This window comes from Chrysochloris asiatica, unplaced genomic scaffold (assembly GCF_000296735.1).
Source record: "Chrysochloris asiatica unplaced genomic scaffold, ChrAsi1.0 scaffold00076, whole genome shotgun sequence".
Taxonomy (NCBI): domain Eukaryota; kingdom Metazoa; phylum Chordata; class Mammalia; order Afrosoricida; family Chrysochloridae; genus Chrysochloris; species Chrysochloris asiatica.
The window spans coordinates 10,166,321-10,186,678 of record NW_006408594.1 but is presented as its reverse complement, the minus strand read 5'-3'; the positions used below and the strand labels follow the sequence as shown (position 1 = coordinate 10,186,678).

General features: G+C 45.2%; 1 protein-coding gene across 2 annotated transcripts in view; it reads right to left on the bottom strand.

Annotated features, from left to right (window-relative positions):
- The window catches only part of LARGE (like-glycosyltransferase), a 573,542-nt gene that overhangs the window by 63,229 nt on the left and 489,955 nt on the right, over positions 1-20,358 (bottom strand). For both annotated transcript variants that reach the window (XM_006865236.1, XM_006865235.1), the window contains exon 9: positions 10,480-10,635. In XM_006865236.1, the coding sequence (XP_006865298.1) occupies positions 10,480-10,635 (156 nt within the window). The remainder of the gene's footprint in view (positions 1-10,479; positions 10,636-20,358) is intronic.

Here is a 20,358-nt window from a genome sequence, read left to right as displayed (position 1 = left end):
TTCATAACCACTATGTTACCAGAGCTCCTTTACAAAAGATTATATAAGTAAAATAACTAGAAGAAAAGCTAAATGACTTAGAGTTATTGTGATGTTAATTCCAAACATAGAGCTACCTCCACTTGGGAATAATAACCTTTGGACTGTCACTTAGGGTTGGACTGCTCTGATTTTAATCTTTACTCTGCCATTTAGGAGTTGAGCAGCAACAAGCAAGCAATTCATCCTTGAGTAGCTTTGGTTCTCTTATACATGACATGTGAGTCATAATGTTCACCTCCCACGGTTGTAGGGAAGATTATAGTTGTATTTCCCCTTCTCTTTCTCTGAAGGAGATTTCTAATTCTCAAAATCTAGAAGAAAGCAGAGCATGGTCTTGGAACATGACAAAGAACCACGGGAATACAGAAGAGATGAGAGTGATGGAAGCTAGCATAGGGACCATTGACAGGTATTGGGTCTCATGACATCACCTGGTGACAGTGCTGGTTGTCTAAAGTGATGTCTTGGAGATGAGTCTGGTGATGGGTCAGATGCAGGGAGAGGGGTCATCAATTACTGATGTTGGCTGTGGACCTGGGCTACGGAAACTCTAAATGTGCGCACGTTGACTGTGGACTTATAAGATCAATGCTAAAAATCACTGCTTTCTAGCTACTGTGTTGTTGTTGCACTTTCTGGGTCTTTGAAATGTTGCAGAATCTAACGTCTAACACGATAATGGTTAATTCCTTTACTATCTGTCTTTCTGACTTAAATGCCACTGGTCTTCTTAGGCCTGCCAGGGGAAGGATGAATAGGGAGGGGAGGCCAGAGACGGCTGTTCTGAAGCTGAGGAAGTGAAAGTGTCAGTTGTCAGAAAGGAAACTGCAGAATAAGCAGCGAATCGTCCAAGGCCATTTCCTGCCCGGATACCCAGTCTCTTCTTTCCAGTGGCCAATTCCTACCCACTCTATTCTACTCAACATGGTCCTTCCTCATCAAACACTGCAAACTCAGCTGCATATAATTTGGTTACTAAAAGAAAGGCGTGTACTTTTAACAAGAATCCCATCCAAATTGGTGAAAACATACATATTTTAATGATTCTCTGACCCATAGCGACCCTACACAGGGTTTCCGAGGAGTGATGGTGGGCTTGAACCGCCGACCTTGCAGTTCAAATGGCTTTGCAGTCTGGAGCATTAACCCACAGCGCCACACCAGGACTCCATTTAAAAAGGTAAGCTTCCTTTATGTGGACAATACTCTTAGGTAGAGCAAGGAACTCTGGCCAATAAAGTATCTGAGGAGTTGCATGTGTGTCAATAATACTCTGTATGGAAATATTAGATAGCATAGGGAATATAGATACATATAGATCTAGCTATCTATCTGGAGTCCTGGTGTGGCACTGTAGGATAAAGCACTGGAGCTCAAGGTTAGTTTGAACCACAAGGTTGGTGGTTCAAACTCACCAGCTGCTCTTTGCAGACCCAAACAGGTTTGCTATGATTAGGAACTGACTCAATAGCACATAACAACATCTCTCGCTCTCATCTCTTTATATATAATGAATACAGATACTATACCTACTCTTCATTTATCAATTATCTTATTAGTCAACGTTTCGCATTTATGGCAATTGCAGACAAATCTATCGATTTTGCATATTAATGACAACACATCTGCCAATAATGAATGCTGACTATGTGCGTGCGAGGTGGGAGCAATGCTGGCTGTGGGGTGGAGGCTCGGTGGTTTGGCAGTTAGGTAATGATGTGATTTGACATTTATACAGGGATGCAGTCATCATCCATTTGGGGATCCCAAGTGACCATCCATTTTTACATCACACTGATTTCGCATAAGGACTTGGCCTTTGGAACGTAACCATGGTGGTAAGTGAGGAGTGGGAGTATCAGAGAGAATGTGCTTTCACGTACAAAAGGGGGTGTCCTTATTTTTCATTGCTCCAGTTGACAGGACTTAGACTAATGGATTCTTTACAGGAGGAAAGAATTCAGCACAACCTAGGAAAGAAAACCTAGGGAAGAATGGTTTAGCATCTGAGCTTTCCAATTGTACAGTACAGCATTATGAGGTCGTGAGCTCCCTGTCTTTGGGAAGATTCCAGCAAGAGACAGAGAAGGAGTGTGTTAGGGATGCAGTAAGAGTGTTTCTGCATGGATAGCAGGGTGATAAAGAACTGAAATGATTATTTCATGTGTGCGCTGGGGTCCCATGGCTTCTCACCTGTGCCTGAGAGGCTGGGTTGTTCAAGAAAGGGAGGAATGCTAACATATAGACAACTGTCTTTTTCATCTGGAGTCCTGGTGTGGTGATGTGGGTTCATGAGCTGGGCTAACAAGGTCAGTTTGAACCACAAGGTTGGTGGTTCAACCTCACCAGCCGTTCCTCGGTAATTCTACACAGGGTTGCTATAAGTCAGAACTGACACCATGGCACTTAACAATAACAACAATCCATCTGGAGTCCTGGTGTGGCACTGTGGGTTAATGTGCTGGACTGTAAGATCAATTTGAACAACAAGGTTGCTATGAACTGGAACAGACTTGATGAGACATAACAACAACAACAGCCTTCATCCCTACTTTATTCAGATAATAACTGAAGCTTAACTTTGAGGCCTAAGGTACACCTGACCCAAGCCATGGTATTTTCAATTGCTTCATATGCATGTGAAAGTTGGACAGTGAATAAGGAAGTATCATAGAAGAACTGATGTATTTGAGTTACGGTGTTGGAGGAGAATATTGAAAGTACCATGGACTGCCAGAAGAACAAAGCAAATCTGTGTTGGAAGAAGTACAGCTAGAGTGCTCCTTAGAAACCAGGATGGTGAGACTTTATCTCTCATACTTTGGAAACATCAGGAGGGACCAGTCCCTAGAGAAGGACACTATGCTTGGTAAAATGGAGGGTCAGTGAAAAAGAGGAAGACCCCAACAAGATGGACTGGCATGGTGACAAGAGCAATGGGCTCAAGCATTAACAACTGTGAGGATGGCGCAGGACCAGGCATGTGGCATTCGGTTGCCAACAGGATCCCTATTTGAGTTGGAACTGACTCAATGGCACCTAACAACAACATCAACAACAACAACAAAGAAAATTTAGGTCCCTGGGTGGCGTAAATGGTTTGTGCTTGACAATTAACCTAAACGTTGTTGGTGGGAGCCCACACACTGAAGGAAAGTTCTGGCGACATGCTTCTGTAAACATTACAACCAAGAAAACCAATGGAGTAGTTTAATCTGTACCATGAGTCACCATGAGTTAGAACTGACTGGACAGCAATGGATATGCTGTTGTTGTTCAGTGAACTCTGATTCCAGGGAAAGGTGGCCAGACAAGCAATGGAACAGGAGAACATCTCTAAGGAAGAGTGGCTGGGTCCCATTAGCCATCGTACTATATGCCATTGTTATTGCTTATACTTTATTGGACAATGAATGCCCAGAAAGACCCTATGAAATGGGGGCTGCTCCTCCCTTCCTATTGCTGTTGTTAGGTACCATCAAGTTGGTTTCCAACTCACCCATGAACAACACAACAAGACGATGCCCAGTCCCGTGCCATCCTAACAACTCTTGCTGTATTTGAGACCACTGTTACAGTCATTGTGTCAGCCCACCTTGTGGAGGTCTCCTTGTTTTGTGGACCCTCTACTTCACCAAGCATTACGTTCTTTTATAGGACTAGTCCCTCCTGATAACATATCCAAGCCACGCAAGACAAAATGTCACCATCCTTTTCTTCTAAGGACCATTTTTGGCTGTACGTCTTCCCAGACAGAATTGTCCATTTTTCCGGCAGTCCATTCAACAATCTTTGCCTAGACCATAATTGAAATGCACCATTTCTTTGGTCTTCCTTATTCACTGTCCAGCTTTTGCATATATGTAAGGCAATTGAAAATACCCTGGCTTAGGTCAGTGCATGGGTCCTCAAGATGACATTTGTGGTTTTTGATACTTTACAGAGGTCTTTTGCAGTAGATTTGCCCAATGCAATATGTCATGGGATTTCTTGTTGTTCCAAGGATGTTGATTGTGGGCCCAAGTAAAATGAAATCCTTGACTTCAATCTTTTCTCATGTTGTTGTTGTTGTTGTTAGGTGCCATCGAGTAGGTACTGACTCATAGCGACCTTATGCACAGCAAACCGAAACACTGCCCGATCCTGGGCCAACCTCACTATTTTTGCCACTCTTGAGCCCATTGATGCTGCCACTTGGCCAATCCATCTTGTTGTGGGTCTTCCTCTTTTTCTCTGACCCTCCACCTTACCAAACATGATATCCTTCTCCAGGGACTGGTCCCTCCTGACAATATGTCCGAAGTATGAGAGACGAAGTTTGGCCATCCTGGCCTCCAAGGAGCACTCTGGCTGCACTTCTTCCAACACAGATCTGTTGGTTCTATAGGCAGCCCATGGCACTTTCAATATTCTCCTCCAACACCATAACTCAAAAGCATCAATTCTTCTATGGTCTTCCTTATTCACTGTCCAGCTTTCGCATGCATATGAGGTTATTGAAAATACCATGGCTTGGGTCAGGCGCACCTTAGTCCTCAAGCTGACATCTTTGCTCTTCAATACTTTAGAAAAGTCTTGTGCAGCAGATTTGCCTAATGCAATACGTCATTTGATTTCCTGACTGCTGCTTCCATGAGTGTTGATAGTTGATCCAAGAAGAATGAAGTCCTTGACAACTTCAATCTTTTCTGTGTTGATAAGAATGTTGTTTATTGATCCAGTGGTGAGGATTTTTGTTTTCTTTACATTGAGATGCAATCCACACTGAAGGCTGTGCTCTTTGATCTTCATCAGTAAATATTTTAAGTCGTCTTCACTTTCAGCAAGCAAGGTTGTATCATCCGCATATCTCCTGTCTTAGCTCCTTACTAAAAACTTGAGTTCCCTGGCCCGCCCCGCTCCCCCTTTTTTAAAAATTTTTTTCTTGACAGAAAGTTCTACCATGTGATCTCCCCTTGTTTCTCTAAGTCTCCTAGTTGGTTGAGAATCCGTCCAGGATTGTTGAACTCTGAGCAAATGGAAAACCTCTCACATGTTTACATGGGACTCCCACAGTCTCCTGTCTCCACTGGGTCTTTCAGCAGAATTGTTAATAAAGCTTTAAGCCCATTCTTAGAAAAACGGACTTATCAGATTGGTTGGGCACTGTCACTTGTGGAAAACAATACATGCTATTAAACAGTGTGTTCCTGGCATCAAACCGTTTTTTTTCTGGTGATGGAACACACAGAATCCATGGTGTGTGGGTCCAAGTAAAAACACACAGAATCCATGGTGTGTGGGCCCAAGAAAAACAAAGACTCAAGGTCTCTGTTTTTCAGATGGTGAACCCAAGGTTTAAAGCATTTAAGTGATTTCTCTGAGGTTCTGTGTCTATTAAAAGGAGGTCAGTTCATGCTTTGATCATCGTCATCAAGTTCCCAGTGAAGAAATGATGTTGTTGTGAAGTGCTGTTGATTCGATTCCAACCCACAGTGACCCTGTATAGGGTTTCCAAGGAGCAGCTGGTGAGCTTGAACTGCTGACCTTGAAGTTCAAATGACATTGCAATCTGATGCTTTAACCCACACACCACCTGGGCTGCTCTTTGGTGGTTCTCTCATTGCCTTCATCTGAACCTCAACCCTAGCAGCTCCTTGAATATGCTGTGCTCGTGTTTGCCTTCTCTGCTCATACTGTGCCGTCTTCAGAAACAGTTCACCCTCCAAATCCCCCTCCCTTCTACTCAAGTATCCTTCAAACTCATCTCCCCCTCCAGGAAGTCTTCCCAGATACGCCTCAGTCTTGTGTTCTCAAAGTACTGCTTCTATCCCACGGCATATATTGCTATATAACAACCACCTGAAGTCTTCATCCCTCCCTAGACAAGCATGAGAGGTGGGCTCCCCCCTGCAATGCTCCCTGCAGGGTCACTTGCCAGCTAGGATCCTAGATCCAAGGATGAGGGTCCTGACTTGATTTCTTCAAGATTCATCACCATCTGTGCACTCGTCACAGCTCTAAACCTCGTGCCACAGAGCTGGGAGCTTCTGGCTTTGGGCTGGATCCAGCTGCTGCATTTTCCCTCTGGTTGAGTTTGCAGATAATACTTGATGTGCTGCAGAGGACCAGGTGGTGGTACTCTCCACAGAGCAGCGGGTCCAAGAGTGCAATGTTTACAAACTCTCGCCTGGCCTTGGTCCCTAACCCTACCTGCCGATACAGCCAGAGGACCTGGCTATGGCAGGACACCAGGACCTGCTGCAATACTGGATGAGTCCCAAAACAAGGGGGAGGAGAGACAATCAATTTGATTACCTCCATCCTCCAGCTGCTGCCCTAGGTGACAGCCTTTGTTACGAGCGTACCAGAAATACCACAAGGGCAGCTTTGTTGTTTGTGTTGTAAAGTGCCTTAGAGCCTGTTTCAACTCATAGTGACCCTGTATAGGGTTTCCAAGGAGCAGCTAGTGGGTTTGAACCATCTACCTTGCTATTAGCACTCCAGTGCTGATCCTAACGCCGCACACCAGGACTTCCCCATAAAGAGGACAGCCTTGGAAATCCTTTGGGGGCAGTCCCACTCTGTTCTACAGGGTTGCTATGGGTCAGAATGGACTTGGTGGCATAAGTGATGAGGCTAAAAGTGTGAATTCAGAGTGGCTTCTCAAGGCAGCTCCTTCTTTGTCTATTTCAGCTTCTAATGACTGGCAAGCCTTAGAGTCCCTGGGCTTGTACATTCCTCCACTTCCACGTCATCAGATACTGTCTGTCTGCCCGAGTGTGTTCGCTTGTCTCTGTGTCTAAGTTGTTCCTTGTAACACTCAGACGTGATGAGGTTTAGGACTCACTGACACTGATAGGGGCTCATTCATGTAACCAAGAAAACCCTAGTCCCAAATGGGGATTACAGCCCCAGGGAGAGTGCTCAGACTTCTACTGCATAGGATGCTGTTACTGTTGAATGCTATCAAGCTGATTCTGACTCAAGAACCCTATGTAGAGTTTCACAGGCTGTACATCTTCACGGGAGCAGAAAGCCTCATCTGCTGTACGGCTGGGGGGGGGGCTCCAACCATTGATCTTGTGGTTAGCAGTCCAGTGCTTGTGCTAATGAGCCACAGAACTCTCTAATAATATTGTAAAGGGGGCCACAATTCAATACCACCTTTGGCCTGGGATGTGAAGACAGTCTCCCAAGTGGTCTCCTACGTCTAGTCTTGTCTGTTTAATTTTATTTTCTAGATTGAGAACTGTGTCTCGAATGCAAATCTGACTGTGATTAAAACCCTTCTGTGGCTCTTCAGTGCTGACAGGAGATGAGTTGAACACCTAAACATAACCAAAGCTTTTCCCAATCTGCCTCCCTAACAGCTCCACTCTTGCCCCCAGACGCCCTGAGTTCTAGACCCCAAACTAGGTCCATCCTGTTCCCATACGTCCTCATTGTTCATCCCTTACCTGGTACTTCATTCCTTTCTTATCAACTCCAACCATTCATTCATTCAGTGAAGACTGACTGGGTGCTTAGTTTATTCTAGAAGGTACGGACCAGGCAGGCAAAGTTTCTAACCTAACAGTTTTATATTTGAGAAAATTGAGGAAACAAACACTTGAACCAAATAATTGCAGACAGTCAAATACATACGCTGCCATGAAATGAAACAAGATATGTCACTTGTATAGCGTGGGGGTGAGGGAGCCAGTGAAATTGTATGTGGGGGTGAGAGAGCCAGTGAAATTCTCTCTGATGAAGCTACCTCGGAGATATCAGAACACCTGTGGCCAAGGTGTTCTGGGCACTGGGAACAACAAGTACAAAGGTCCAAGGTGTGACTGAACACAGAATCCTAAAGGAAGAGAAAGGAGGCAGGTATGGCTCAGGGAAGTGGCTCAGGATTGTGGTTAGGATGATGGCTGTGGGGGTGTGCTTAGAGATGGGTGATTTCTTGTTTATGGTGCTCCTGGTGGAGGGACAGGCTTGGCTTTTGTTTTTATGTGTTGAGCAATGGGCCAGAGTACCCTGCATGAATAAAAACCATAGAATTGATGCGTGTCAGTTACGGTGTTACAGAAGAATACAAGAAGTACCATGGACTGCCAGAAGAACAAACAAATCTGTGTTGGAGGAAGTACAACCAGAATGCTCCTTAGACGCTACGATGGTCAGACTTTGTCTCTCATACTTCAGACATGTTATTGGATGGGACCAATCCTTGTAGAAAGACATCATGCCTGGTAAAGTGGAGGGTCAGTAAAAAAGGGGAGGACTCAAATGAGATGGACTGGCTCAGTGTCAGCAACAATGGGCTCGATGGAACCATTGTCATTAGCATGGCACAGGACAGGACTGGGCAGTGTTCTGTTCTGTTGTGCATCGGGTCATCGTGAGTCCAAACAGACTTGACAGCATACAGCAACAAACAACAGCAACAACCCTGCATGGTGTCTGGCAGATGGCCACCATTCATGTACACTGGTACCAGTTGCCTAGAATCCATCCTGGGCCATGGCAACCCCCACATGTGTATCAGAGGAGACCTATGCTTCATAGGGCTTTCAGCGGCTGAGTGTTTGGAAGTAGATTGTGAAGTCTTTCCTCAGAGTCGCCTCTCAGTGGACACAAACCTCCAACCTTTTTGTTATCAACTGAGTGCATTAACATTTGCACCACCCAGGGGTTCCACACATGCTTACTGAGCAAACAAATGCAGCCCCAGGTGCTGAGAAAAACTCCCAGTGATTTCTTCACCCTGGTCACCCACCAGAGGAGGCGGCGGTAGGAGAAGCAGATGAGGCATTTATGAAGGGGGCTCCACTTGGCATGACACACAGCACACCAGGGGAAGGCGCAGATATGGTGATTAACAGACGCCTTTATCCGGCAGGGCTTTTTATGTGAGCCTCTTACACAGAGGGAGGCAAAAAAAGAAGGCGAGAGAACAATTTTCATTTCGCTTTTGGAAAAAAAAGTGTCGAATGAGCCCTCAAATATTGATGATGATGACAAATACTGATTTGAGCAAAGAGAACTAGAGGGAAAACCTAAAGAACATGGTGTTTGTCGAGGCCGCTAAGTGCTTCCCAGAATTCAAGTGCTTAATGGCTTTCTTTCATCCATCACCATCCTAGAGAGGCATCTAGGGCACACGGGCTCTGTAGTGATACACTGGAATGAGGGAGCAAGCAGCAGAAAGCAGGGATGGTACGAGCAGGCTTCAAAACATCCCTGGAAAATTCCATCATCTTTCCATTCCTTTTGTCCACTAATGTTGTGGTGCTGTGGGTTAATGCACTAGACCGCAAGTTTGGTGGCTCAAGCTCACCAGCTGCTCCTTGCAAACCCTCTATGGGGTCGCTATGAGTTAAAATTAACTTGACAGCACTTAAAAACAACATTTTGATCAAAGGGTCATTCTGATAGACGGCCAGGTGACAATGGGACCCCCATGAGCTTCCCACAGTCCAAAAGAACGCTCCTGTTGTCTCCAAAACAAGAAGCTTGATAGTCATAAAACAAAATTCTGACTCTTTCATGAGGTTTGCCAACACCTTCCCACTGCTGGACTCGCCTCTGCAGCACTCAGCTTCTCCTGTACCCTCCTCCACGGGCTCCCCAAATCACCATCCTTCTGTGCCTCACTAGGGCGCCTGCTTAACCTCTCTGTGCCTCAGTATCTGCAACACTAGGTGGGGGAGATCAAAGAGGATGTCTGTGAGTATTGCGGGTCAATGGCAATTCACTGGCAGAATTCTCCAGTTCCATATTGGAGACCTGGGGTTCGATTCCTGGCCAATGCGCCGCACGCACCTCCACCACCTGTCTGTCAGGTTTCAGCAGAGCTTTCAGATTGAGAGGGACCAGGACAAGAGGCTTAGCGATCTGCTTCCAAAAGAATCAGCCAATGAAAACCATATGGGATTCCAGTGGGTCCAGCCCATTGCACGTAAGGTCAATAGCAATCAGGGCTCAAACTGACAGTGAGGGACAATGAACTTGAACACAGATGCATCATATTAAAAACACATAAGCAATAACGAAGAAAGAAAATCTAGTGATGTTAGTTACAACAGTGAACGTTTATCTCACACCTTTTTCCACCCAGTTATGCATGGAAGTCTTACCTTATGCCATCCCATGCACTGGCAAACACAATCATGGGTCTCCATGTAGGTCCCATGTCTCAGAAAGACCTCGGAGCATCTTGGCTGTGGACACTCATTGTGATGTGGGTCCTTCTCTTTTCTTCAGCTCAAAGATTCTCCTCTAAGACTCACTGAGACCTCACCCAGCTGGACCAAACCTCCCTCCTCCATCCACAAGCAACAGCACTGAATTATAGTGACCTCCCAGGGCAGGCATGGAGTCCTGCAGTACTGAGCCTGGCACTCAGGAGGTCCTAAGCAGACACACAGAGACGAAGACCCCCAGCCCACCAAGCCTGGCTGAATAACTTACATTTTCACTGTTGACGTCGGTTTCACTTGGGCAGCCAAACAGCTCTCGCCTCAACAGGTTCCCATCATACTCTAGGAAGGTCAGGTAGAGGTTGCGGAAAAACTCGACATGTTTGTTCTTCACCCGAAGTTTCTTGGGGGAGTTCCAGTGAATGACCTGGAGAGGTGACAAGGAGATAGTCAGACGGAGGGGGGGTGGGGACCAGCACAGGAAGGAAGCTCTGGCCTTGGCATGGGACTGAGTGTTGCATATATACCGATTCATTCATTCATTTATCCATTCACTCAACATTTACAGCAGCAGAGAAGTTACCGGCACTGAGACCAGACTTCTTCTTGCTGGGTGTTGTTGATGATTTTGATTCCTGGGGACAGCGTGTTGCAGAGTCAAACTGCCCACAGGACTTCCTCACCAGTCAAGATCTCTTTAAAGAGTTCAAGAGCAAAAATGTTAGTTTGAGGACTAAGATGCGCCTGACCCAAGCCATGATATTTTCACTAACCTCATATGCGTGTGAAAATTAGATACTGAATAAAGAAGACCACAGAATAATTCATGGATTTGAGTTATAGAATTGTTGGAGAAGAATATTAGCAGTATCATGAACCACCAAAAGAACAAACAAATCTGTGTTGGAAGAAGTACAGCCAGAGTGCTCCTTAGAATCCAGGATGAGCATAATTCATCTCTAATCCGAGAAGGATACCATGCTTGGTAAAGTGGAGGGTTCCCGAATAAGAGGAAGACCCCTAATAAGATGGATTGGCACACTGGCAGCAGCAGTGGGTCTGGATGACTCAACAGCAAGTTAATTTTTTTTAATTTAAAGCTCCCAAGGAGCCTTGGAGAGGAGAGCAGGGCTGTTACTAAGCCTACCGTACAGATTGAGACACACAGACCTAGTTTATATCTTGCCTGAAGTCATCTGCAGTCCTAGTGTGGCACTATAGGACAAGCACTGGACCAAAAGGTAGGTTTGAACTACAAAGTCAGTGGTTCAAACCCATCAGCCACTCCTCTGAAACCCCTAAACAGGTCACTATGAGTTGGAACTTAACAATTAACAAGGAGGTCATTTATGCAGGTTGGAGATCGCAGACTCAAGTTGAGGACTCTGGCTCAAGCAGGACAACCACACCTCCTACATGCAGACAGGAGATGTCGCAGAAGTCAATTTTACTAGGGACAGAGGTGAGAGAGGGATGGGCTGGTCCGATGGGGTCCCAGCAGCCGTGGGTCAGCAGAGGAGCCCTGAGAGAGGGCATGGATGCCAAGGGTCTAGGGGAGCGGGAGAGTGGTCAGGGCTGCGGGTGGGGTGGTTGGGGGGAGTCACACAGTGTGGAGTACAGAGCTGGGGAAGGGTCCCAAGAGAGACGGCAAGGTCACCATAGCTGCAGTTCATTCTCCATGCTCAGTGGCTGTGGGCGCCAGGGAAAAAGTAAACTGCCAGGTCTTTCTTCCAGGACACCTGTGGGTGACTATGAACCTCCAGCCTTTCGTACGTTAACCATTCGCAACACCCAAGAACTCTAAATTAGATTAATACCGAGTCCTCGTGTGGTGCTATAGAGTTAGTACAGGACTGCTAACCGCAAGGTAAGTATTACACACCGAGGCCTCAGGGGGCTACCTGAGATGGGCAATGGGGGATTCTGGCAGGCTGTACTCACAGGTCATGGGCACCCCGCACCCTCCCAGCTCCTTGGCTGATGAACTCTTGCCTCAGGGCTCTCCACAGCTTGAATGTGCTCCCCCAGAAGTTTGGCATTCACTGCCTTTTTTTCATTCTCTCGAGGATATTAATAGGAAATGCAACTTTCAAGATGAAGAAACTGGGGACAAGTCATTTGTCGAAGGCCAACAAGACTCAATGTTGGAGCTGGGATTCACACTAAAATCTGTTTGATCCCAAAGCCAGGGTTCTTTCCTCTACACTATGGAGAACAGAAAGCTGCAAGGTTTTAAGCATTCTTTTCTTGTACTTAATTTTCCTCTGTGGAGGAAACAGAACAGTTCCCACCCTGCTATCCACAGCTCAGTTCCTTCCTGCCCCTTCCCTTCAGTTCCATTCTGTCTGCAGCAGGGTCACAGGCACACCAAGGAGAGACAGGGCTAGGAGGCCCAGCTCCCTTCTCCTCTTACTGTGTCCTGGGATAGACAGTGGGGCAAACCCTCCTCTGCAAGACAAATTCTCTCTTTCATGGAAGGAGTGAAGAATCAGATGCTTATTTGGTCCAAACCACGTTCTCCTGGCCCCTATAACTAGAAATGGTCTAGTAGCCAGAACATACCACACGTCTGAGACCCAGCTAGACTATTTATTAGCTGTGTGTCCTTGGGCAATTCATTCTGCTTGGAGCCTCTGTTTTCTCCTGTGTAAAGTGGAGACCTTGACTTCACAAAGATGCTAAGAAAGGAATAACTGCCTAGCATAGTACCTGCATGGCGCCTGGCTCCACAAATGGGTTCCTTTCCTGCCCTCTTAAAGACGGACAACCATACTACATAACTACTGCTCCCTTCCTCTTTCTTCCTCCGACCAGAAAAATGTCTGCTGCAGCAGTAAGTCAGGGCGCAGGCACATAGCACTTTGTCAGGTGCTCCCATTCCAGGTACCTCCTGGAACCAGAGCACCTGACAAAGCTGGTATTGCAGACAGCACACAGTTGCATTCCTGAGGCCTGTGAAGGGCTCGAGAGGAAAAGAATCTCCCTGGAGAACAAACACTTCCCAATTGGCACATGGAGAAGGTCCCGGGCCATCCATTAAAATAATTGCATGTGGACTGGATGTCACTCATACCCAGTGGGAATCATGTCTTCGCTGCAAGCGACACTGGTGTGCCTGCCAAGTGCTGAGCCATCAGGAAGGCTGATGGAAGCACGTTGTCGCTCGGGGAACATGGGCTCCCTTGACACGAAGATGCTTAAGTGAAGTGAAAATCAGGGTTGGCCCATGGGTTCTCTGACAAACAGTCTTAATTTATTGTGCACAAACTGCCAGGCACTGTTACAACAGTGGGTCATTCAATTCAACCAATACTCCCAGTTCAATTCTATTTCACAAGGGGGGTTCATGACGAGCCCACATCTCAGAGCTGGAAAGTCATGAAGCTGAGACTGAAGTCAGCTCTTCACCCAAGAACCTAGATTCTTCACCATGCAGTGGATTACAAGCTGGGAGACTAACTGTAGGATCAACAGTTCGAATCTCCCAGTTGCTCTGAGGGAGAAAAATGAGGCTTTCTGTTCCTGCAGATTTATAGCCTTGGAAACCCTATGCAGGGTCGCTAAGAGAAGGGACTGACTTGGTGCAGCGTCTCAGGGGACTGCGCAGTTTGTTATGTAAGCATCCTAGAGGTGGAAGGGGTCTTGTTGTTAAGTGCCGTGGAGTCGGTTCTGATTCATAGCAACCCTGTATAGGGTATCTGAGGAGTGGCTGGTGGGCTTGAAAATGCTGTCCTTATAGCTCAAACTCACCTTGCGGTCAAATCCATTAATCTGCAACACCACATCAGGACTCTGAAAGGGAGTCTGGTAATCCTGCCCTCACATTTTATAGCAAAGGCAGTGACTTTTACCAAGAGGAGGGGCTTGTTCAGGATCACAGGGTGAGGATGTGACAGAGAAGTCTATCCGAGGTCTCCTGCCCCACCCACGAGCCATTTCTGACCCCATTATGCCTAGTTTTGTTCCATGTCTGTCTGGGTTTGTATATTGAGCACAGGGAAGTGCTAGCATTAGATGAAAGCTACAAAGGGTAAAGAAAGCTGGAAGGAGAGGATGCTGGGGCTATTGGCCAGGAAAGGAAGCTTCAGAAAATCCTTTGCAACCAAATTGCCCTTTGATAAGTAAGACCGCTTAAAATCTTTTAATATAGATTGAGATTTACCCATTTTACCTTAGTTTTTCATCCTAACACAGAAGACTCCATTACCCTATGAGAAGTAAATAATAGTCATATGCTGTTGTTGTTGTTGTTGCGTGCCATTGAGTCAGCTCTGACTCATAGTGACCCTGTATAGGGTTTCTGAGGAGTGGCTGGACGGTCTGAACAACTGACCTTGTGCTTATAATTTCTAGCTTATTCCTCAGTGCCATATTATATGTTAATTCTTGGTGTGGCGCTGTAGGGTAAGCACTCGACAGCAAGGTCGGTTTGAACTACAAAGTCAGCACTTCAAACTCACCAACTGTTTCTCAGAAACTCTATACAGGGTCACTATGGGTCAGAGCCAACTTGACGGTACTTATCATGACAATATATACACATATATGTATATGTTATGTGTGCGCTGTTGTTAAGTGCTGTCAAATTGGTTCGGACCCACAGCAACCCTGTGTAGGGTATCTGAGGAGAAGCTGGTGGATTTGAACTGCCAACCTTGTGTTCTATAGTACAGTGCTGATTCTACAGAGCCATGCCAGGAGTTCGTATGTATGGGTAGATATGCTGATGTTGTTGTTATGTGCCATTGAGTTGGTTCCAAGTCATAGCAACCCTTAAGGGTCCTAGGTGATGCCAATGGTTTGTGCTTGGCTACTGAGGACTTAAAATACTTAATTTATGAAGATCAAAGACTACAACCTTCAGTATGGGTTGCATCGCAATGTAAAAAAAAACACATCAAAAGTCCTCACCACTAAACACCATCATATGGATAAAGAAAAGATTGAAGTTGTTAAAGACTTCATTTTGCTCAGATCAAATATCAATATTCACGGAAGCAGCAGTCAAGAAATCAAATGTCGTATTACATTAAGCATATCTGCTGTACAAGACCTTTTAAAAATGTTGAAGCGCAAAGATATCAGCTTGAGGACTAAGGTATGCCTGATCTAAACCACTGTATTTTCAATATCCTCATAGGCATGTGAAAATTGGACAGGGAATAAGTAACATCGTAGAAGAATTGATGCATTTGAGTTATAGTGTTGGAGGAGAATATTAAAGTACCGTGGACTGCTGAAAGAACAAACAAATCTGTGTTGGAAGAAGTACAGAGAGAATGCTCCTTGGAAGCCAGATGGCCAGACTTCGTGTCTCATACCTTGGACATATCGTCAGAAGGGGCCAATCCCCGGAGAAAGATACCATGTTTGGTTAAATGGAGGGTTGAAGAAAAAGAGGAGGACTCCAAACAAGATGAATTAGCACAGTAACAGCAGCTATGGGCCCAAATGTAGTAATGATTATGAGGCTGGTGCTAGGACAGGGCAGTGTTTCATTCTGTTGTGCATAGAGTCGCTATGAGTCTTACTGACTCGATGGCCCGTAATGACAACTAACGGAAAGCTTGACAGTTGAACCCACACAGTGGTACCATGGAAGAAAGTCTTGGCAATCTGCTTCTGTAATGATTACATCCTGTGGATCTCAGCTCGACTCTGTAACACATGATGGTTGAGTAAGGACAGGATTTTTAAAGTGAAGCTGTCAGTGATTTTCCTGGGGTGGGGTGGAAAGTGTCACTTTAAGGGTGGAGGAAGCCAGGGGAGTCCCCCAGTAGAGGGGGACATACAGTCTTGATTCTGATTCGAGTCTTCTCCTTCCACTAAGCCACATCCCTGATTCTGAAACCCTGACTCCATGATCCATATTGCTGAAGTTTTTAATCAGCACTTCTCCATCTAGTAAGAAGCATCATTTCTTGGTCCTTTGAGGGACAGACTCACCTAGTGCTGGTGGCAGGGGGGCAGCAAGCTGGGGATCTATATGTGTGGTACTCACTAACAAGTATTCACACCAAAGATGGAGTGGCAGCAGAGAAGGTGCTCAAAATAGATTCTTGCAAGGCGCTGATAAGTGCATGGAGATCTACCAGACATGTGGAGAAAACCCATCATAACTTATCCTACCTTCTGAGGCATATTAAAATGGTAATGATAATAATTATGATTCCAAGCACTACTCTGAACACATTACTTGTTATAGCTCACTTAATCTTTGCACAACTTTATGAGAGAAGTGACAATATCTTTATCCCATGTTACAGATGAGAATAGTTTGAGATATGGGTGGGAAAATAGGTAGAAAGTGAGAGAACCAAAATTTAAACTCAAGAAGACAGAGAAACTAGGGATATGTTTATAGCTCCTATATCTGTAATCATGAAGTGATTCAATTCCTAGGACTGTACAGGAGATGCACAAGCTCTTGGCTATTGTTAGCTGCTGCAGAATGGATCCCCGACTCTTGACAGTCCTGTACACAATAGAACAGAATGCAACACCCACATGATTGCTTGTGGATCAAACTGTTGTGATCCATATGGGTTTTTCTTTTCTTTTTTTTTAAAAGTTTTTATTCTGAATTGAGTGATAGTTAACATGGGGGAACATCAGTTTTACATTCATCATTTCATTGCAATGATTACAATCTCCTCTGTGCATTATCATTCAGCAGCATTTGCTTCCATTCCCCCACCCCCCTTTTTTTTGGTGGGGGGGGAGATGTGCACAAAAATACTCAGGAATAATCATTTAAGCAACCAAATGACACATTCTGTGAGCCTGCTTCCTGGCTGCCTGCTTGCAATCCCTCTCTTCCCATGAATCTAGAGTCCTCAGCTGCTCTCTCTCTCTCCATGTCCCCATCTCTGTCTCCATTTCTGCTGTCACTACTTCTCTGGATAGGGTTCCACATTCTGCTCATGCTCTTCTTCCTTGATAGTTTTAGGGTCCTCTGTCCCTGGACTGTAGGATTAACTACTCCCCTGTTTTTGTTTCAAAACTTCTACTTTTACAGTTGTGATCATCAAAATTAGTCATGATAACAATTACTCACTATTGAATCATGAAAATCCTATCCCCATCTCCTTTCACCAGACCTGTCAGGACAAGATGAAAACTATTCAGTGGGGATTCTACATTTCCTCCACACATTCTGAAACTAAACTCCCTCTTGAAAACTTGTAAGCCAGTCACTTCGTACCTTTGTAGCCTCTCCCATTTTAGGTAGCCAGTGTCTAAGTTGCCCGTCTTTATCAACTCTGTTTACAGAAAGGACAAGATTGATCTTGGGTGTGAAGACTCCTTCCCTCTCAGTTGGTATTTTGAGATACTACATCCATTAATATAGGACAAGTTCATCAAATTGTAGCAATTTACACTTGTTTCCTTTTTGGAAAACAACAACAACAAAAAGGAGTGTCTCCCTTCACTTCACATCAGCTGGGTGCTTTGCTCTCAGCTCCAGCCCTCCTTGTCCATTGGTTTAGAAGTCCACAGGTCTCACCACACTTCGGACCACCAACCCCTCATCTCTCTCTCTCATCTCTAGGTCAATGGGAGTCTATGGAACATAGTCGAACCCAGCCCATATCTTCATTGCTGCCTTGCCCCCTCTTCCATTTACTAGGAGAACAACATGGTTGCCAGCAAGCTTACATGCCTGCTCATGTGTTCCCTTTGAGTTTCTTGGAGGGGGATTTGTCCTGAAGGGACTTGATGGTTTGCCTTGATGGCTCCCCAGAGAACAACTTGCTTGTGCTTGTAGTAGCCAATCAGACTGACATTTTTGTTTTGGATTTTTCCTGCTGGTCTTTGTTTCAAGAAGTGTCTTCTTTCCTCTAGCTGTTCCAGGCTGGTCTACTTGTCCTTTCTAGTGGGAATGTCCTACCTCAGAAGGTTCTGGATGGGGCTCAGGATCCCATCCATAGGGTTTTCGTTGACTGATTTTTTTTGGAGGTAGATCCAGGTCTTTCTTCCTAGTCCATCTCAGTCTGCAAACTCAACTGAAACATGTTCAGTGTCATAGCAACACTCAAGCCTCCACTGATACATGGGTGGTGGCTGTGCATGAGGACCACTAGCCAGAAATCGAACTTGCATCTCCCGCATGGAAGGTGAGGATTCTACCACTGAGCCCACAGTATCCTGTATGGTTAGTTGAGGATCAGATATGGGGACCTCCCTGTTGTCCTTGGGATACTAAGGCTGCAGGGGCTTTAGGGTATACCAGCTACACAAGCTGAACCTCCACATCTACAGGAACCAGAGAAGGTATCAAGGTTGCATGCTAGGTGGGCTTCAGAAGTTGCCAAGCATCAGGGCCCATGGGTGTGATTGGGCTGGATCTCTAATGTCTACAGAAGTTGGGTCTACATGTAGACGTGGAGCTAGCCTGCAGTGAGCCACAGAAAACTGGTGGGAATTGATTACAGGAAACCCAAACATCATCTGGGAAGACAGCAGAAAACGAAGTGATTAAAAGAAACACAAGACATTATCACTCATCAAGGGCACAGGAGAAAAGCATTTCAAAGGCAGAAGCTAGATCTTATACAAGGAAAGGCTATGAAAAGGATTTAGTCAAAACTACAACTTTTGAAGTACTCAGACCCTAGCTGTTTCGGTTATGTGCCATTAAGTTGAGTCTAACTCTTAGCAACCCATGTCCATGACAGAACAAAACACCACCTGGTCCTGTACCCTTCTCACAAATGCTGTTTGAGCCCACTGTTGTTGACACTGCCAATCCATCTCGTTGGTGATCTTCCTCTTTCTGGCTGACTCTCTATTTTTACCAAGCACAATGCCATTCTGTAGAGATTGGTCCCTCCTGACATTTCCAAAGTGTGAGACACCAAGTCTCACCAATCTCACCTCTAAGGAGCATTCTGGCTGTACTTCTTGCAAGATAGATTTTGTTGTTCTTCTGGCAGTCCGTGGTCATTTCAATATTCCTCTGCAACACTACACTTCAAATGCATCGATTCTTCTTTGGTCTTCCTTATTCATTGTCTATCACAAGCATATGAGGCAATTGAAAATACCCTGTTTTGGGTCAAGCACACCTTAGTACTCAAAATAGTAAAGAGGTCTTTTGCAGCATGTTTGTATACAATAATTATTGTTAAGTGCCTTCATGTTGATTCCGACTCAGTGACCCTGCATAGGGTTTCCAAGGAATGGCTGATGAGCTTGAACCACTGACCTTGCAGTCCAAACCTACCTTGCAGTGCAGGAATTAACCCACAGAGCCACACCAGGACTCCATACTATAATGTTGTTGTTGTTATGTGCCATGGAGTCAGTCCCGACTCATAGCAACCCTGTACAGGGTTTCCGAGGCTGCAAATCTTTATGGGAGCAGAAACCTGATCTTCCTCCTGTGGAACAGCTGGTAGTTTTGAACTGCTGACCTTGAGGTTTGCAGCTCGATTCATAACCACTACGCTACCAGAGCTAGTTTAATTTCTTGACTGCTGCTTCCATGAGTGTGGATAGTAGATCCAACAAAAATGAAGTCTTTGACAACTTCAGTCTTCTCTTCATTTATTATGATGCTATTTATTGATCTAGTTGTAAGGATTTTAATTTTCTTACCATTGAGGTACAATTCACACTGAAGGCTGTGGTCTTTGATCTTCCTCAGTAAGTATTTCAGGTACTCTTTGTTTTCAGTAAGCAAGATTGTGTCATTCGTATATCTCAGATTGTTAATGGTCTGTCTCAAATCCCGATGCCACGTTCTTCTTCATATAATCCAACTTCTCAGGTTATTTGCTCAGTACACGTATTGAACAAATATGGTAAAAGGATACAACCCTGATGCACACTTTCCCAGATTTTAAATTATTCCATATTCCCTTGTTCCAGTGGAACAACGGCCTCTAGGTCTCTATATAGGTTGCTCATGAGCACAATTAAGTGCTCTGGTAATACCCATTATTCAGTTTGTTAATGATCCACATAGTCGAATGCCTTTGCACAGTCAGTAAGCACAAGTAAACACCTTTCTGGTATTAGCCAAGATCCATCTGACATCAGCAATGATATCCCTAGTTCCATGTCCTCTTCTGAATTTGGCTTGGGTTTCTGGTAGCTCCTTGTCAATGTACTGTTGGAACCATTTAAAAATTATCTTTGGTAAAAT